General features: G+C 40.9%; 1 protein-coding gene across 1 annotated transcript in view; it reads right to left on the reverse strand.

Moving 5' to 3' along the window:
* SYTL1 (synaptotagmin like 1) overlaps window positions 1-13,160 on the reverse strand; it is a 118,434-nt gene that overhangs the window by 85,477 nt on the left and 19,797 nt on the right. The window contains exon 2 of the mRNA XM_075850562.1: window positions 1,074-1,287. Coding sequence (XP_075706677.1) covers window positions 1,074-1,192 — 119 coding nt within the window. The 5' untranslated portion in view covers window positions 1,193-1,287. The remainder of the gene's footprint in view (window positions 1-1,073; window positions 1,288-13,160) is intronic.

Consider the following 13,160-nt stretch of genomic DNA (forward strand, 5'->3'; position numbering starts at 1 on the left):
TTGCTGCCGTTATCAATGGACACATCCCTAGATGGGAGGAGCCGGCTTTACCTTGGTTTGTCCAATCTGTCCCTAAATTACTTACTGGTGCTTCTTTATGCTCTCAAAGATCCCTGTACACAACCAGCAGCACCAAAAAGGAATTAATATGTATAAATAACCTGCCGAGTGAGTGTTACCATTCGACATGTCAACAGGGTGTGTGTCCACGCTGTCTGATACAGTCAGCGATGATTGCACATTGTCAGACTGTGTAGGGACACGCCCTATTGATAAGGGGAATGGTAATGCTCAGTTGTCAATTTATTCATACATTTCCAGGAAGAATAACAGAGGAGCGGCACAATGAATAAGATAAGATGCCTCTGTAGTGAGACAGTAGGGTGAAAGTACTGAGTAGAGGGCTAGGCAGCCACAATTGTGTCATGCTATAGGCACACTTGATTATGTGTAAAGTAAGGTTGTCACTTGTCACCTTTGCTCTATTCCAATTTTAACACTTGTGCTGTTACATCAGCTTTAGGATCAGTTCACACAGAGTTTTTTTACTTGTTTTCTGACGTGGAAACCGCGTCAGAAAACGCGCCAAAAAAGTCAGAAAATGCCTCCCATTGATTTCAATCTGAGGCGGAGGCGTTTTTTCCTGCGAGCGGAAAAATTGTCTCGGAAAAAGAAGCGACATGCCCTATCTTCGGGCGTTTACGTCTCTGACCTTCCATTGACATCAATGAGAGGCAGAGAAAGTGAGGAGTTTTTGCCTGTGGCGCACAATGGACGCGATCGAAAAAACTGCAAAAAAACTCTGTATGAACATACCCTTACAGTACAGTGTTCTGTGCGACTGTAAAACTGTTGTCCCATGGAACCACAATGTGGGATGTCCACGCACCACATTCTCTGTGCTACAGAAATCTGCTCTACATCGAGGTCATTGATAAGAGTGACAACTACATAGAACTACATTGTGAAAATAACAGGGACATTTTTTTTAAACAAACCTACTCATATAGAAAAGCAAGTTATTTCTAACTTTTGGTGGCACTTTCCTTTTTCCACATTTCTTTATCACTTACTGTACACGCTGTTCATCCTTTTCTCTTAGCTGCGTGTCTCGCTCCAGAACCTGAGTTATCACTCTTTGCTCCTCTCCTGTTAGGAAACTGAGATCCAGAAGGTCCCCACTGTCATCCATCCTTTGCCCACATTGGTCACACTAGCAGTAAGGGGCACAAGTCAATCACACCAGCTGTATGACCATAGGAAGTATGATGTATACCTGCTTGGCACCTAGAGAGGTACATAAGATAAGGATGAAGATATCTTGAAGGATACATGAGACATACAACAATAAGTGAAAAACATAATGACAGAGCTGACTACACACTCTTTGTGGAGGAGTACGCCAGTTGCCGTTGTTTGGCGGCGCATTTACAGGATGTATGTTAATAGAAATACCACAAACCTTGAATAAGGAAGTGATGAACGACTAGTCTGGCAAGAGAAAGGTTGCAGACAAATCATTTCAGGCACCATTAAAACCAATTTGGAACCAAATATTTTAGATAAGGTTTGCATTATGAAGGATATGTTTTTATCTATGCTGTATTGTACATATGTCAATTGAAAAACTTCATAACACAATGGGGATTCAAGGTGCATTTAGTTTCTGTTAAGAGGCTGTTTAAAGTGACATCTACAAAATGTCCATCCAACCTTACACTATGAGTGCCCACTATACTGCCCCCTGATCTGGAGTTTGGAGGGGTGCACGCTACTTTTACCTACCAGCTGGAGGCAGCCCTGACTGCCTACAGCTCGTAAAGAACCAGTTCTCCAGAGATGCAAAAACTTCAGGTTTTAACCCCACTGTCACAGAAATTGACTACTTTAATTTTAGTGAGTGCTTTAGCAGCAGAGGAGTTAGGCCTTATTCACACGAACGTGTCCGTTTTGCGCGTGCAAAAAATGCTGCATTTTGCGCGCGCAAAAAACGCTGCGTTTTGCACGCGCAAAAGTTCAGTGTGGCATCTGTGTATGGTGCGTGGCTGCGTGATTTTCACACAACCGGCATCATTATGAGGGCGGATTTACACGAGTGTGTGCGTTTTGTGCAAAAGGCACTTAACAGCTCCGTGTGTCATTACATAGAATGCGCGGCTTCGTGATTTTCACGCAGCCACCATCATTAAGACACTCTGTTTGGATGTTTGTAAACAGAAAAGCACGTGAGGCGGACATACGCTGCGTGAAAATCACTGACTGTCTGAATGGTCCCATTCACTAAGATAGGTCCGTGCGACGCGCGTGATTTTGACGCGCGTATCACGGACGTAATACACGTTCGTGTGAATAAGGCCTTAAGGGTTTTGAATGTCACCTGAGATCTGGGGTGTGCACTCCAGTTCTCAATTATCTTTGTATATACCCCACCCAAAAAGAAAATAGTGATATAAAGAAATATCACAGTAAAATAGTAACACTTGTAACCTTTACTCAGCTGGATAACAAAACATCTAGTTTTGTTTGCTATATTTAGAGTCTGTTTTTTTTTTTGCCTTCCCCTGGATCAACATGGTAAGATTATAAATTGGACTTGATGAACCTGTGTTACCTTATTAAGTATGTAACTATGATTTAGAGCAGGCTTTCTTCAAGCTTTTTCAACTGGAACCTAACCAGCTAGATCATGGTGACCCATGGGCCTTAGAGATTAATCAAATTAATTTGATTAATTCGCCCTCTGACGATTCTGGTTTTTAACAGGATCATTAAATCGATTCCCTAGTGGCGCCGTGCTGGAAAAGGAAGCTCTGTCTCACCACCTGCCTGGTCCGCCCAGTCTAAGACCCCACACCCTGTCGCCTCATCTGCTCCCTGTTCTGTCCCGACTCTGCATCTACCGTTTCACACGAACGTGAAAAACGGTCCGTGAATCAGCTGGATTTCCCAGCCCAACCTCGGTACAAGTGAATGGGACTCTTGCCATCATAGTAATTTATGGTAATAAGAGTCCCTGCTTCCCCACGGAACTGCTGTTTTGTACTGAACAAAATGATACAGTACGGAACAGCAATTCCGTGGGGAAGCAGGAACTCCTAGCGTCGGCAACCTCTGGCCAGGGATTCCGCTCCAGGAGGAGCCCCTGTCATCACTGTCCATATATGGACAGTGACTTCAGGGGCTCCCACTAGAAGCGGAGTGCCCGGCCAGAGCAACGCAAGATCTCTGGCCAGGAACTCCTGTCTTGGGAAAGCCCTTGACGTCACTGTCCATGTATGGACAGTGACGTTAGGGGCTCCTTCTGGAGCAGAATGCCCAGATAGAGCGTTGCTATAGCTCTGGCCGGGGATCCCGCTCCTGGAGAAGCCCCTGGTGTCACTATCCATATATGGACTGTGACGTCAGGGGCTACTCCTAGAGCGGAACCCCCAGCCAGAGAGTTGCCAAAACTCTGGCAGGGGATTCCGCTCCTAGAGGGAGACCCTAAAGTCACTGTCGATATATGGACAGAAACATTCGGGACTCCCTCTAGGAGCGGAATCCCCAGCCAGAGCGTCGGCAATGCTCTGGCTGTTATTTTCTACGGACATTAAAAACGGATGGCAAATGGCCATTAAAAACGGACAGGAAATTGATGAAAATTTGGAGACACACTGATGCAAATCTGTCATGAAAAACTAACGGCTGCTCAGTTTTTAATGGCTGTATTACTTCACTGTCTTGTGAATGTAGTCAAAATGACTATAATGCCAGGAGTCCCGTTCACATGTACCGTGGTCGGGCCAGGAAATCCGCCTGACACAAAGACCGTTTTTCCCGGCCTGATCACGGTCGTATGAATCCAGCGTTATGTCATTTATTTAAAACACCATCGTGGGGCCGGTACTGCACAGGGTCATGCTCACACTTCAGACACTATAATGTAACCTCTCCCCAAAGTGCCCACTCAGTGCTACATGCCTGGCCCTGCTGCAATTTATACTGCTCTCGTCTGCAATGTCGGAGACCGGCTGAGGTAGGAACAGGCAGAGAGGGATGTTAGTGCACGCAGCACATCATTGATTATAGATTCTGTTAACCTGCAAACAGGTGCATGAAATCAAGCACATAGCCATTCAATCTCCATTGACAAAAATTGCTAGTAATATGGGTCCTAGGCTCAGTGACTTTTTTTATTTACATAAGTTTTTATTGAAGATTTTGTAAATACAAATAAAAAGGAGGAATAAGGACAGAGCTCAGTGATTTTAAATGTGGCATTGTTATAGGATGCCACCGTAGGCATATGTCAGTTTGTGACATTTCTGATGTACTAGATCTGCCCCAGTCAACTATAAGTTCTATTATTGTGAAGTGGAAGCGTCTAGGAGTAACAAGAGCTCAGCCATGAAGTGTTAGACCACGCAAACTGACGGAGAGGGCTGCCGAGTGCTGAAGCGTGTGACACATAAATATTGCCTATCCTCTGTTGCAACACTTACTACAGAGTTCCAAACTGCCTCTAAAAGTGACATCAGCACAAGAACTGTGCATCAAGTCCACCACTGGACGTGTTCTCTGAAGTGATAAATCATGGGTCTAATGGACGAATCTGGGTTTGGTGGATGCCAGGAGAATACTTCATACCGCAATGCAAAGTACCTACTGTAAAATTTGGTGGTGGAGGCATAATGGTCTGGGGATTTTTTTTTTTTTTTTAGCTTTTGGGCTATTCCTTTTTTCTACAGTGAGGGATAATCTTAATGCTACCACATACAAAGACATTTTGGACAATTGTATGCTTTTAATTTTGCGGGAACGGTTTGGGGAAAGGCTCTTTTCTGTTCCGGCATGACTGAGCCCCTGTGAACAAAGCAAGGTCCATAAAGACTGATTTGATGTGTTTAATGTGGAGGAACTCGAGTGGCCTGTACGGAGCCCTGACCTCAACCCCACGGAACACATTTGGGATGAATTGTAATGTCGATAGCAATCCAAAACTTCAAACGTCACAAATGCTCTTTCGGCTGAATGGGCACAAATTCCCACAGACACAATCCAAATCTAGTGGAAAGCCTCCCCAGAAGAGTGAACGCTAATATAGCTGTAAAAGGGAGCCCAACTCCATATTAACTCCCATGGTTTTGGAATGGCATAGCTCATATACGTGTGTTATGTTTATGGTTTATTATTAACAAACAAGTTTATATTAGGTGTATATGTGTGTTATAAGGCTCTGAAAACGACACCCCTCAAGGAATTTATCTAGGGATATAGTTAGCATTTTGACCCCACCTTTTTTTTTTTGCTAAATTTATTTGAATTATTCTGTGAAGATGAAAATCTACTTTTTTCTGAAAAACTTAGAAATTGTACATTTTTACAAGGAATAAGGGAGAAAAAAAAACGTACATTTGTAAAGCAATTTCTCCCAATTACGGCAATACCCCATATGTGGTAATAAACTGCTGTTTGTACCCACAGCAGGGCTCAGAAATGAAGGAGCATCATTTGGATTTTGGAGCGCTGATTTTGCTGGAATAGTTTTCAGTGCAATGTCGCGTTTGCAATGCACTGGAGGGACCAAAACAGTGGCAATCCCCCAAAAGTGACCCCATTTTGGAAACTACACCCCCTCAAGGAATTTTTCTAGGGGTATAGTTAGCATTTTGACCCCACCGTTTTGTTTTTTTTGCTGAATTTATTGGAATTAGTCTGTGAAGATGAAAATCTACTTTTTTTCTGAAAAAACGTAGACATTTTTTATTTTTACAAGGAATAAAGGAGAAATAACACCCCAATATTTGTAAAGCAATTTCTCCTGATTACGGCAATACCCGATATGTGGTAATAATTGTACATTTTTACAAGGAATAAGGGAGGAAAAAAAAACCTACATTTGTAAAGCAATTTCTCCCGATTACGGCAATACCCCATATGTGGTAATAAACTGCTTTTTGGACCCACAGCAGGGCTCAGAAGAGAAGGAGTGCCATTTGGATTTTGGAGCGCTGATTTTGCTGGAATAGTTTTCAGTGCCATGTCGCGTTTGCAATGCACTGGAGGGACCAAAACAGTGGCAATCCCCCAAAAGTGACCCCATTTTGGAAACTACACCCCCTCAATGAATTTTTCTAGGGGTATAGTTAGCATTTTGACCCCACCGTTTTGTTTTTTTTGCTGAATTTATTGGAATTAGTCTGTGAAGATGAAAATCTACTTTTTTTCTGAAAAAACTTAGACATTTTTTATTTTTACAAGGAATAAAGGAGAAAAAACACCCCAATATTTGTAAAGCAATTTCTCCTGATTACGGCAATACCCCATATGTGGTAATAATTGTACATTTTTACAAGGAATAAGGGAGGAAAAAAAAACCTACATTTGTAAAGCAATTTCTCCCGATTACGGCAATACCCCATATGTGGTAGTAAACTGCTTTTTGGACCCACAGCAGGGCTCAGAAGAGAAGGAGCGTCATTTGGATTTTGGAGCGCTGATTTTGCTGGAATAGTTTTCAGTGCCATGTCGCGTTTGCAATGCACTGGAGGGACCAAAACAGTGGCAATCCCCCAAAAGTGACCCCATTTTGGAAACTACACCCCCTCAAGGAATTTTTCTAGGGGTATAGTTAGCATTTTGACCCCACCGTTTTGTTTTTTTTGCTGAATTTATTGGAATTAGTCTGTGAAGATGAAAATCTACTTTTTTTCTGAAAAAACGTAGACATTTTTTATTTTTACAAGGAATAAAGGAGAAAAAACACCCCAATATTTGTAAAGCAATTTCTCCTGATTACGGCAATACCCCATATGTGGTAATAATTGTACATTTTTACAAGGAATAAGGGAGGAAAAAAAAACCTACATTTGTAAAGCAATTTCTCCCGATTACGGCAATACCCCATATGTGGTAATAAACTGCATTTTGGACCCACAGCAGGGCTCAGAAGAGAAGGAGCGTCATTTGGATTTTGGAGCGCTGATTTTGCTGTAATAGTTTTCAGTGCCATGTCACGTTTGCAATGCACTGGAGTGACCAAAACAGTGGAAACCCCCTAAAAGTGACCCCATTTTGGAAACTACACATTCTACATTCTAGGGGTATAGTTAGCATTTTGACCTCACAGGTTTTTTTTGCTGAATTCATTGGAATTAGTCTGTGAAGATGAAAATCTACTTATTTTCTGAAAAACTAATTTTTACAAGGAATAAAGGAGAAAAAGCACCCCAAAATATGTAAAGCAATTTCTCCCAATTACGGCAATACGAAGTATGTGGTAATAAACTGCTGTTTGTACGCACAGCAGGGCTTAGAAGGGAAGGAGCACTATTTGGCTTTTGGAGCTCAAATTTACCTGAAATGGTTTTTGGGTGTCATGTCGCATTTGCAAAGCCCCTGGGAGACCAAAACAGTGGAAACACCACAAAAATGACCCTATTTGGGAAACTACACCACTTAAGGAATCTAACTAGAGGCATATTGAGCATTTGGACCCCACAAGTCTTTTGCAGAATTTATTAGAATTAGGCCGTGAAAATTAATATTAACATTATTTCTACTAAAATCTTGAATTTTTTCCTTTTGACAAAGGATAAAGGAGGAAAAAGCACCCCAACATTTGTAAAGCAATTTCTACCGAGTATGGAAATACCCCACATGTGGTCATAAATGGTGTTTTTTTAATTAGAAAGTAATTAACCCTTTCTGGACTGATCCATTTTTTGCTTTTTTATTTTCGTTTTTCACTCCCCGCCTTCCAAGAACCATTACTTTTTTATTTTTCCGTCAATAGAGTGGTGTGAGGGCTTGTTTCTTGTGGGAGGAATTGTAGTTTCTATTGACACCATTTAAAGTACAATTTAATGTACTGGGAAACTGAAAATAAAATTCTTTGCAGGCGGAAATTGGAAAAAACTGCGATTCCTCTATTGTTTTCTGGGTTTTGTTTTTACTGCTTTCACCGTGCAGCAAAAATGACAACTTTAATTTTTTCTGCGACTCAATACTATTACGATGATACCAAATTTATATATATTTTTTTATATTTTACTACTTTTTACAAAGTAACTAAAAAAACTATTGGTTAAAAAATATTCTTTTTTCACCGTGCGAGTTAAATAATGGTATATTGTAATAATTCAGACTTTAAGGCTGGGTTCACACGACCACATTAACGTCCGTAATGGACGGACGTATTTCGGCCGGAAGTCCCGGACCGAACTCAGTGCAGGGAGCCGGGCATTACGGACGTTAATGTGGTCGTGTGAACCCAGCCTTACTGACGCAGTGATACCAATTTTGTGTATTTTTTTATTTTTTTACATTACTTTAGAGAAAAAAATGGGAAAAGGGTTTTTTGAGCTCAAAAATAGAGTAAATGGATAATAACTCTTGGCACAATGGTCCCTAGTGGCCTTAACCCCTTCAGGACCGAGCTCATTTTGGCCTTCAGGACCAGCCCCATTTTTACTTTATGTGGTAATAACTCCGGAATGCTTTTGCCTATCTCAGCGATTCTGAGATTGTTTTCTCGTGACATATTGTACTTTATGCTAGTGGGAAAATTTGGTCAATAAATTCATTGCTTATTTGTGAAAAACACCAAAATCTAGAGAAAATTTGCAAAAATTATGATTTTTCTCATTTTAACCTCTTCCTGCGCTGCGCCGCAATAGTACGTCCTGCAGAGGGGTTAGTTCCCGCATCAGGACGTACTATTGTGGAGTAGTTCCCGGCGCACACTGTCCTAACGGACAGTGTCCGGGAACCGGGAGGTCAGCTGTCCCTGACAGCTGACACTCCAGCCTTGCCGGTCAGTGGACCATCGCCACTGATTTCGGCAATTAACCCCATAAATGCGGCGACAGATTGCCGTCGCCGCATTTAAGTGGTTTGAAGCACATCGGCAGCCCCCACTAAGTGATCGTGGGGGCTACCGATGCTTGTCGTGGCAATCGGAGGTCAGATAATGACCTCCGGGTTGCCATGTATGGAAGCCTCGGAGGAGCAGCCTCCGGCCGGTCCTCCGATGCTTCCTGTCAGTGTGACAGTTACGTCACAATGACAGTTGGAGTGCATTACACTACGTGTGTAGTGTAATGTACTCTAGCAGCGATCAAAGCTGCAAGTCTAAGTGTCCCCTAGTGGGACAAGTGAAAAAAGTAAAAAAAAGAATAAAAATGTTTTAAAAAAGTGTAAAAATAAAAGTTATAAGTTATATAAACAAACACTTAATTTTTTTCCTATAATAAGTCTTTCATTATAGGCAAAAAATGAACACGTTAAAAAAAGTACACATATCTGGTATCACCGCGTTCGTAATGACCCCAGCTATAAAACTATAATGTTATTTTTCCCGCACGGTGAACACCGTGAAAAAAAATCAATAAAAAACGACACCAGAATCGCTATTTTTTGGTCACCACCCCTCCCAAAATAGAGAATAAAAAGTGATCAAAAAGTCGCATGTACCCGAAAATAATACCGATAAAAACTACAACCCGTCCCGCAAAAAACAAGCCCTTACACCGCTTTTTTGACTGAAAAATAAAAAAGTTACGGCTCTCAGAATATGGTGACAGAAAATAAATTATTTTATAAAAAAGTGATTTTATTGCGCAAACGCTGCAAAACATAAAAAAAAACTATATACATATGGTATCGCCGTAATTGTACCGACCCGCAGAATAAAATAAAATGGTCATTTATAGTGCACGGTGAGCGCTGCAAAAAATATACTAAAAAACATTGTCAGAATTGCTTGTTTTTGGTCACCCGGCTTGCAAAAAAATGTAATAAAAAGTGATTAAAAAAAATCACATGTACCCCAAAATGGTACCAATGAAAAGTACAGATTGTCCCGTAACAAATAAGCCCTCACGCAGCTCCGGTGGTGAAAAAAGAAAGAAATTCTGGCTCCCAGGAATATGGCGATGCAAAATGTGCAGAGCGTTCTAAAAGCGGGTAACATCCGACACCATTTTCAGTGCGACACCGGCCACACATCTATGAATTATTATTTATTTACCGCATTTTTATACCCTCTTATTATGCTCTGATGTTCTCCGCACAGATTACATATGCCCCCACATTATAAACTGAAATACCAGCGAAACCCAAAACAGAAAAACTACCAAGCAAAATCTGCGCTCCCTTCTGAGCCTTGCAGCGTCCCCAAACAGCAGTTTGCGCCCACATATATGGCATCACCCGCTTAACGTTTTATGAGGTATTTGTCTTCAGTGGCACAAACTGGGCACAACATATTATGCACTAAAATGGCACATCAGTGCAAAATTTTAATATTCACACCATCCGCTGTGCATTAACCCCTTTGAGCACTATGACTTAATAGCACGTCATGGTGCGGGGGTGATGTATGGAGCGGGCTCACGTGCTGAGCCCGCTCCATACGCTGCGGGTGTCGGCTGTGCATTAGAGCTGACACCCAGGACTAAGGGACAGGAACAGCGATCGTGCGGTTACAGAAGCCTGTAAAAATAACAATATACTGCAATACATTAGTATCGCAGCATATTGTACCCGCGATCCAATGATCGCTGGTACAAGTCCCCTAAGGGGACTAATAAAATGTGTAGAAGAATTCAAGTTATTAGTAGTGAGAAAGAAAAAAAAGTTACAAAAAAAAACCTTTTCCCATTTTTCTTCAAAAGTAATGTAAAAAAATAAACAGAATTGATATCGCTACGTCCGTAAAAGGCCGAACTATTACAATATGCCATTATTTAACTCGCACGGTGAACACCGTAAAAAACTTAAATAATTTAAACCGCCAAAATCGCTGTCATTTTCGTTTTTACTGCACGGCGAAAGCTGTAAAAACTAAAACCCCAAAAAATGGAATCAGATTTTTTTCCTATATTACTATATTTTTCTATTTTTTTTTCAGTTTCCCAGTACTTTTTATTTCACTTTAAATGGTATCACTAGAAACTAAAATTCCTCCCGCAATAAATAAGCCGTCACATCACTCTACTGACGGAAAAAGAAAAAAGTTATGGCTCTTGGAAGGCGGGTAGTGAAAAACGAAAATAAGAAAGCAAAAAATGGATCAGTCCTGAAAGGGTTAATTCATTTCTAATGAAAAAAATGCATGACCCCATGTGGGGTATTTACGTAATCAGGAAAAATTGTTTTATAAAAATTGGTTGTTTATTTCTCCTTTATCAATTGTAAAAATGAGAAAATTCAACATTTTAGTGGAAAAAAATTGTGATATTAATTTTCTCCGCCTAATTCTAATAAATTCTGCAAAAGACCCGTGGAGTCTATATTCTCACTATACCACTAGAAAAATTCCTTGAGGGGTGTTTCCAAAATGGGGCAACTTGGGGGGCTTCCACTGTTTTGGTCTCTCCAGGGCGTTGCAAAGGCGGCACCGAAAAACAATCCAGCAAAATCCGTGATCCAAAATCCAAATGGCGCTACTTCCCTTCTGAGCGCTGCCATGGGTCCAATCAGCAGTTTATTACCACATATGGGGTATTGCCGTAATCAGGAGAAAATGCTTTACAAATGTTGTGGTTCTTTTTTTCCTTTATTGCTTGTAAAAATTTAAAATTTCTATGCTTTTTCAGAAAAAAAGTTGATTTTAATTTTCACTGCCTAATTCCACTAAATTCTGCAAAAAACCTGTGTGGTCAAAATGCTAACTATACCCCTAAATAAATTCCTTGAGAGGTGTCGTTTCCAAAATGGGGTCACTTTTGGGGGGTTTCCCCTGTTTTGGTCTCTCCAGGGCGTTGCAAACGCGACATGGCACCGAAAACCAATCCAGCAAAATCCGTGCTCCAAAATCCAAATGGCACTCCTTCCCTTCTGAGCCCTGCTGTGGGTCCAATCAGCAGTTTATTACCACATATGGGATATTGCTGTAATCAGGAGACATTGCTTTACAAATGTTGGGGTGATTTTCTTCATTATTCCTCGTAAATATTAAAAATTTCTATGTTTTTTCAGAAAAAAAGTAGATTTTCATTTTTACAGACTAATTCCAATATATTTAGTGAAAAACCTGTGTGGTCAAAATGCTAACTATACCCCTAGAAAATTCCTTGATAGGTGTAGTTTCCAAAATGAAGTCACTTTTGGAGGGTTTCCCCTGTTTTGGTCCCTCCAGGGTGTTGCAAACGCGACATGGAACCGAAAACCAATCCACCAAAATCCGTGCTCCAAAATGCAAATGGAGCTCCTTCCCTTCTGAGCCTTGCTGTGGGTCCAATCAGCAGTTTATTACCACATATGGGATATTACCGTAATCGGGAGACATTGCTTTACATATGTTGGGGTGCATTTTCTTTATTATTTCTTGTAAATATTAAAAATTTCTATGTTTTTTCAGAAAAAAGTAGATTTTCATTTTTACAGACTAATTCTAATAAATTTAGCGAAAAACCTGTGCGGTCAAAATGCTAACTATACACCTAGATAAATTCCTTGAGGGGTGTAGTTTCCAAAATGGGGTAACTTTTGGGGTGTTTCCACTGTTTTGGCACCACAAGACCTCTTCAAACCTGACAAGATGCCTAAAATATATTCTAAAAAAAGGAGGCCCAAAATCCACTAGGTGCTCCTTTGCTTCTGAGGCCGGTGCTTCAGTCCATTATCACACTAGGGTCATATGTGGGATATTTCTAAAAACTGCAGAATCTGGGCAATAAATATTGAGTTGCATTTCTCTGGTAAAACCTTCTGTGTTACAAAAAAAAAAATGTATTAGAAATTAATTTCTGCAAAAAAAATAAAATGTGTAAATTTCACCTCTACTTTGCTTTAATTCCTGTGAAACGCCTAAAGGGTTAAAGGAACAGTGTCACCCAAATTTTTTTTTTAATATGTTAAAGATGTTAGTGCTTTATTAAAAACGTTTGGATTAATTTGTGTGTTTGTGTGTTACTTTTTTTTATTTTTACACTTTTTCTTCCCTATGGGGGCTGCCATTTTTTTTCCATTTCTGTATGTGTCGATTAACGACACATACAGACATGGAATACGGCAGCTACAGTCCCATAGGGACTGCGAACGGGGCCCGTTCCATCCACTATCGTGTACGCCGCTGTGTGGGAACGGCGCATGCGCCGCTCCCACACAGTTCAATTTTAAATGCGCGCCGTCCGGCGCCATTTTCCTGTGGACCGGAAGTCGTGGCCGGACAGTAA

Source organism: Rhinoderma darwinii, chromosome 2 (assembly GCF_050947455.1).
Source record: "Rhinoderma darwinii isolate aRhiDar2 chromosome 2, aRhiDar2.hap1, whole genome shotgun sequence".
NCBI lineage: Eukaryota > Metazoa > Chordata > Amphibia > Anura > Rhinodermatidae > Rhinoderma > Rhinoderma darwinii.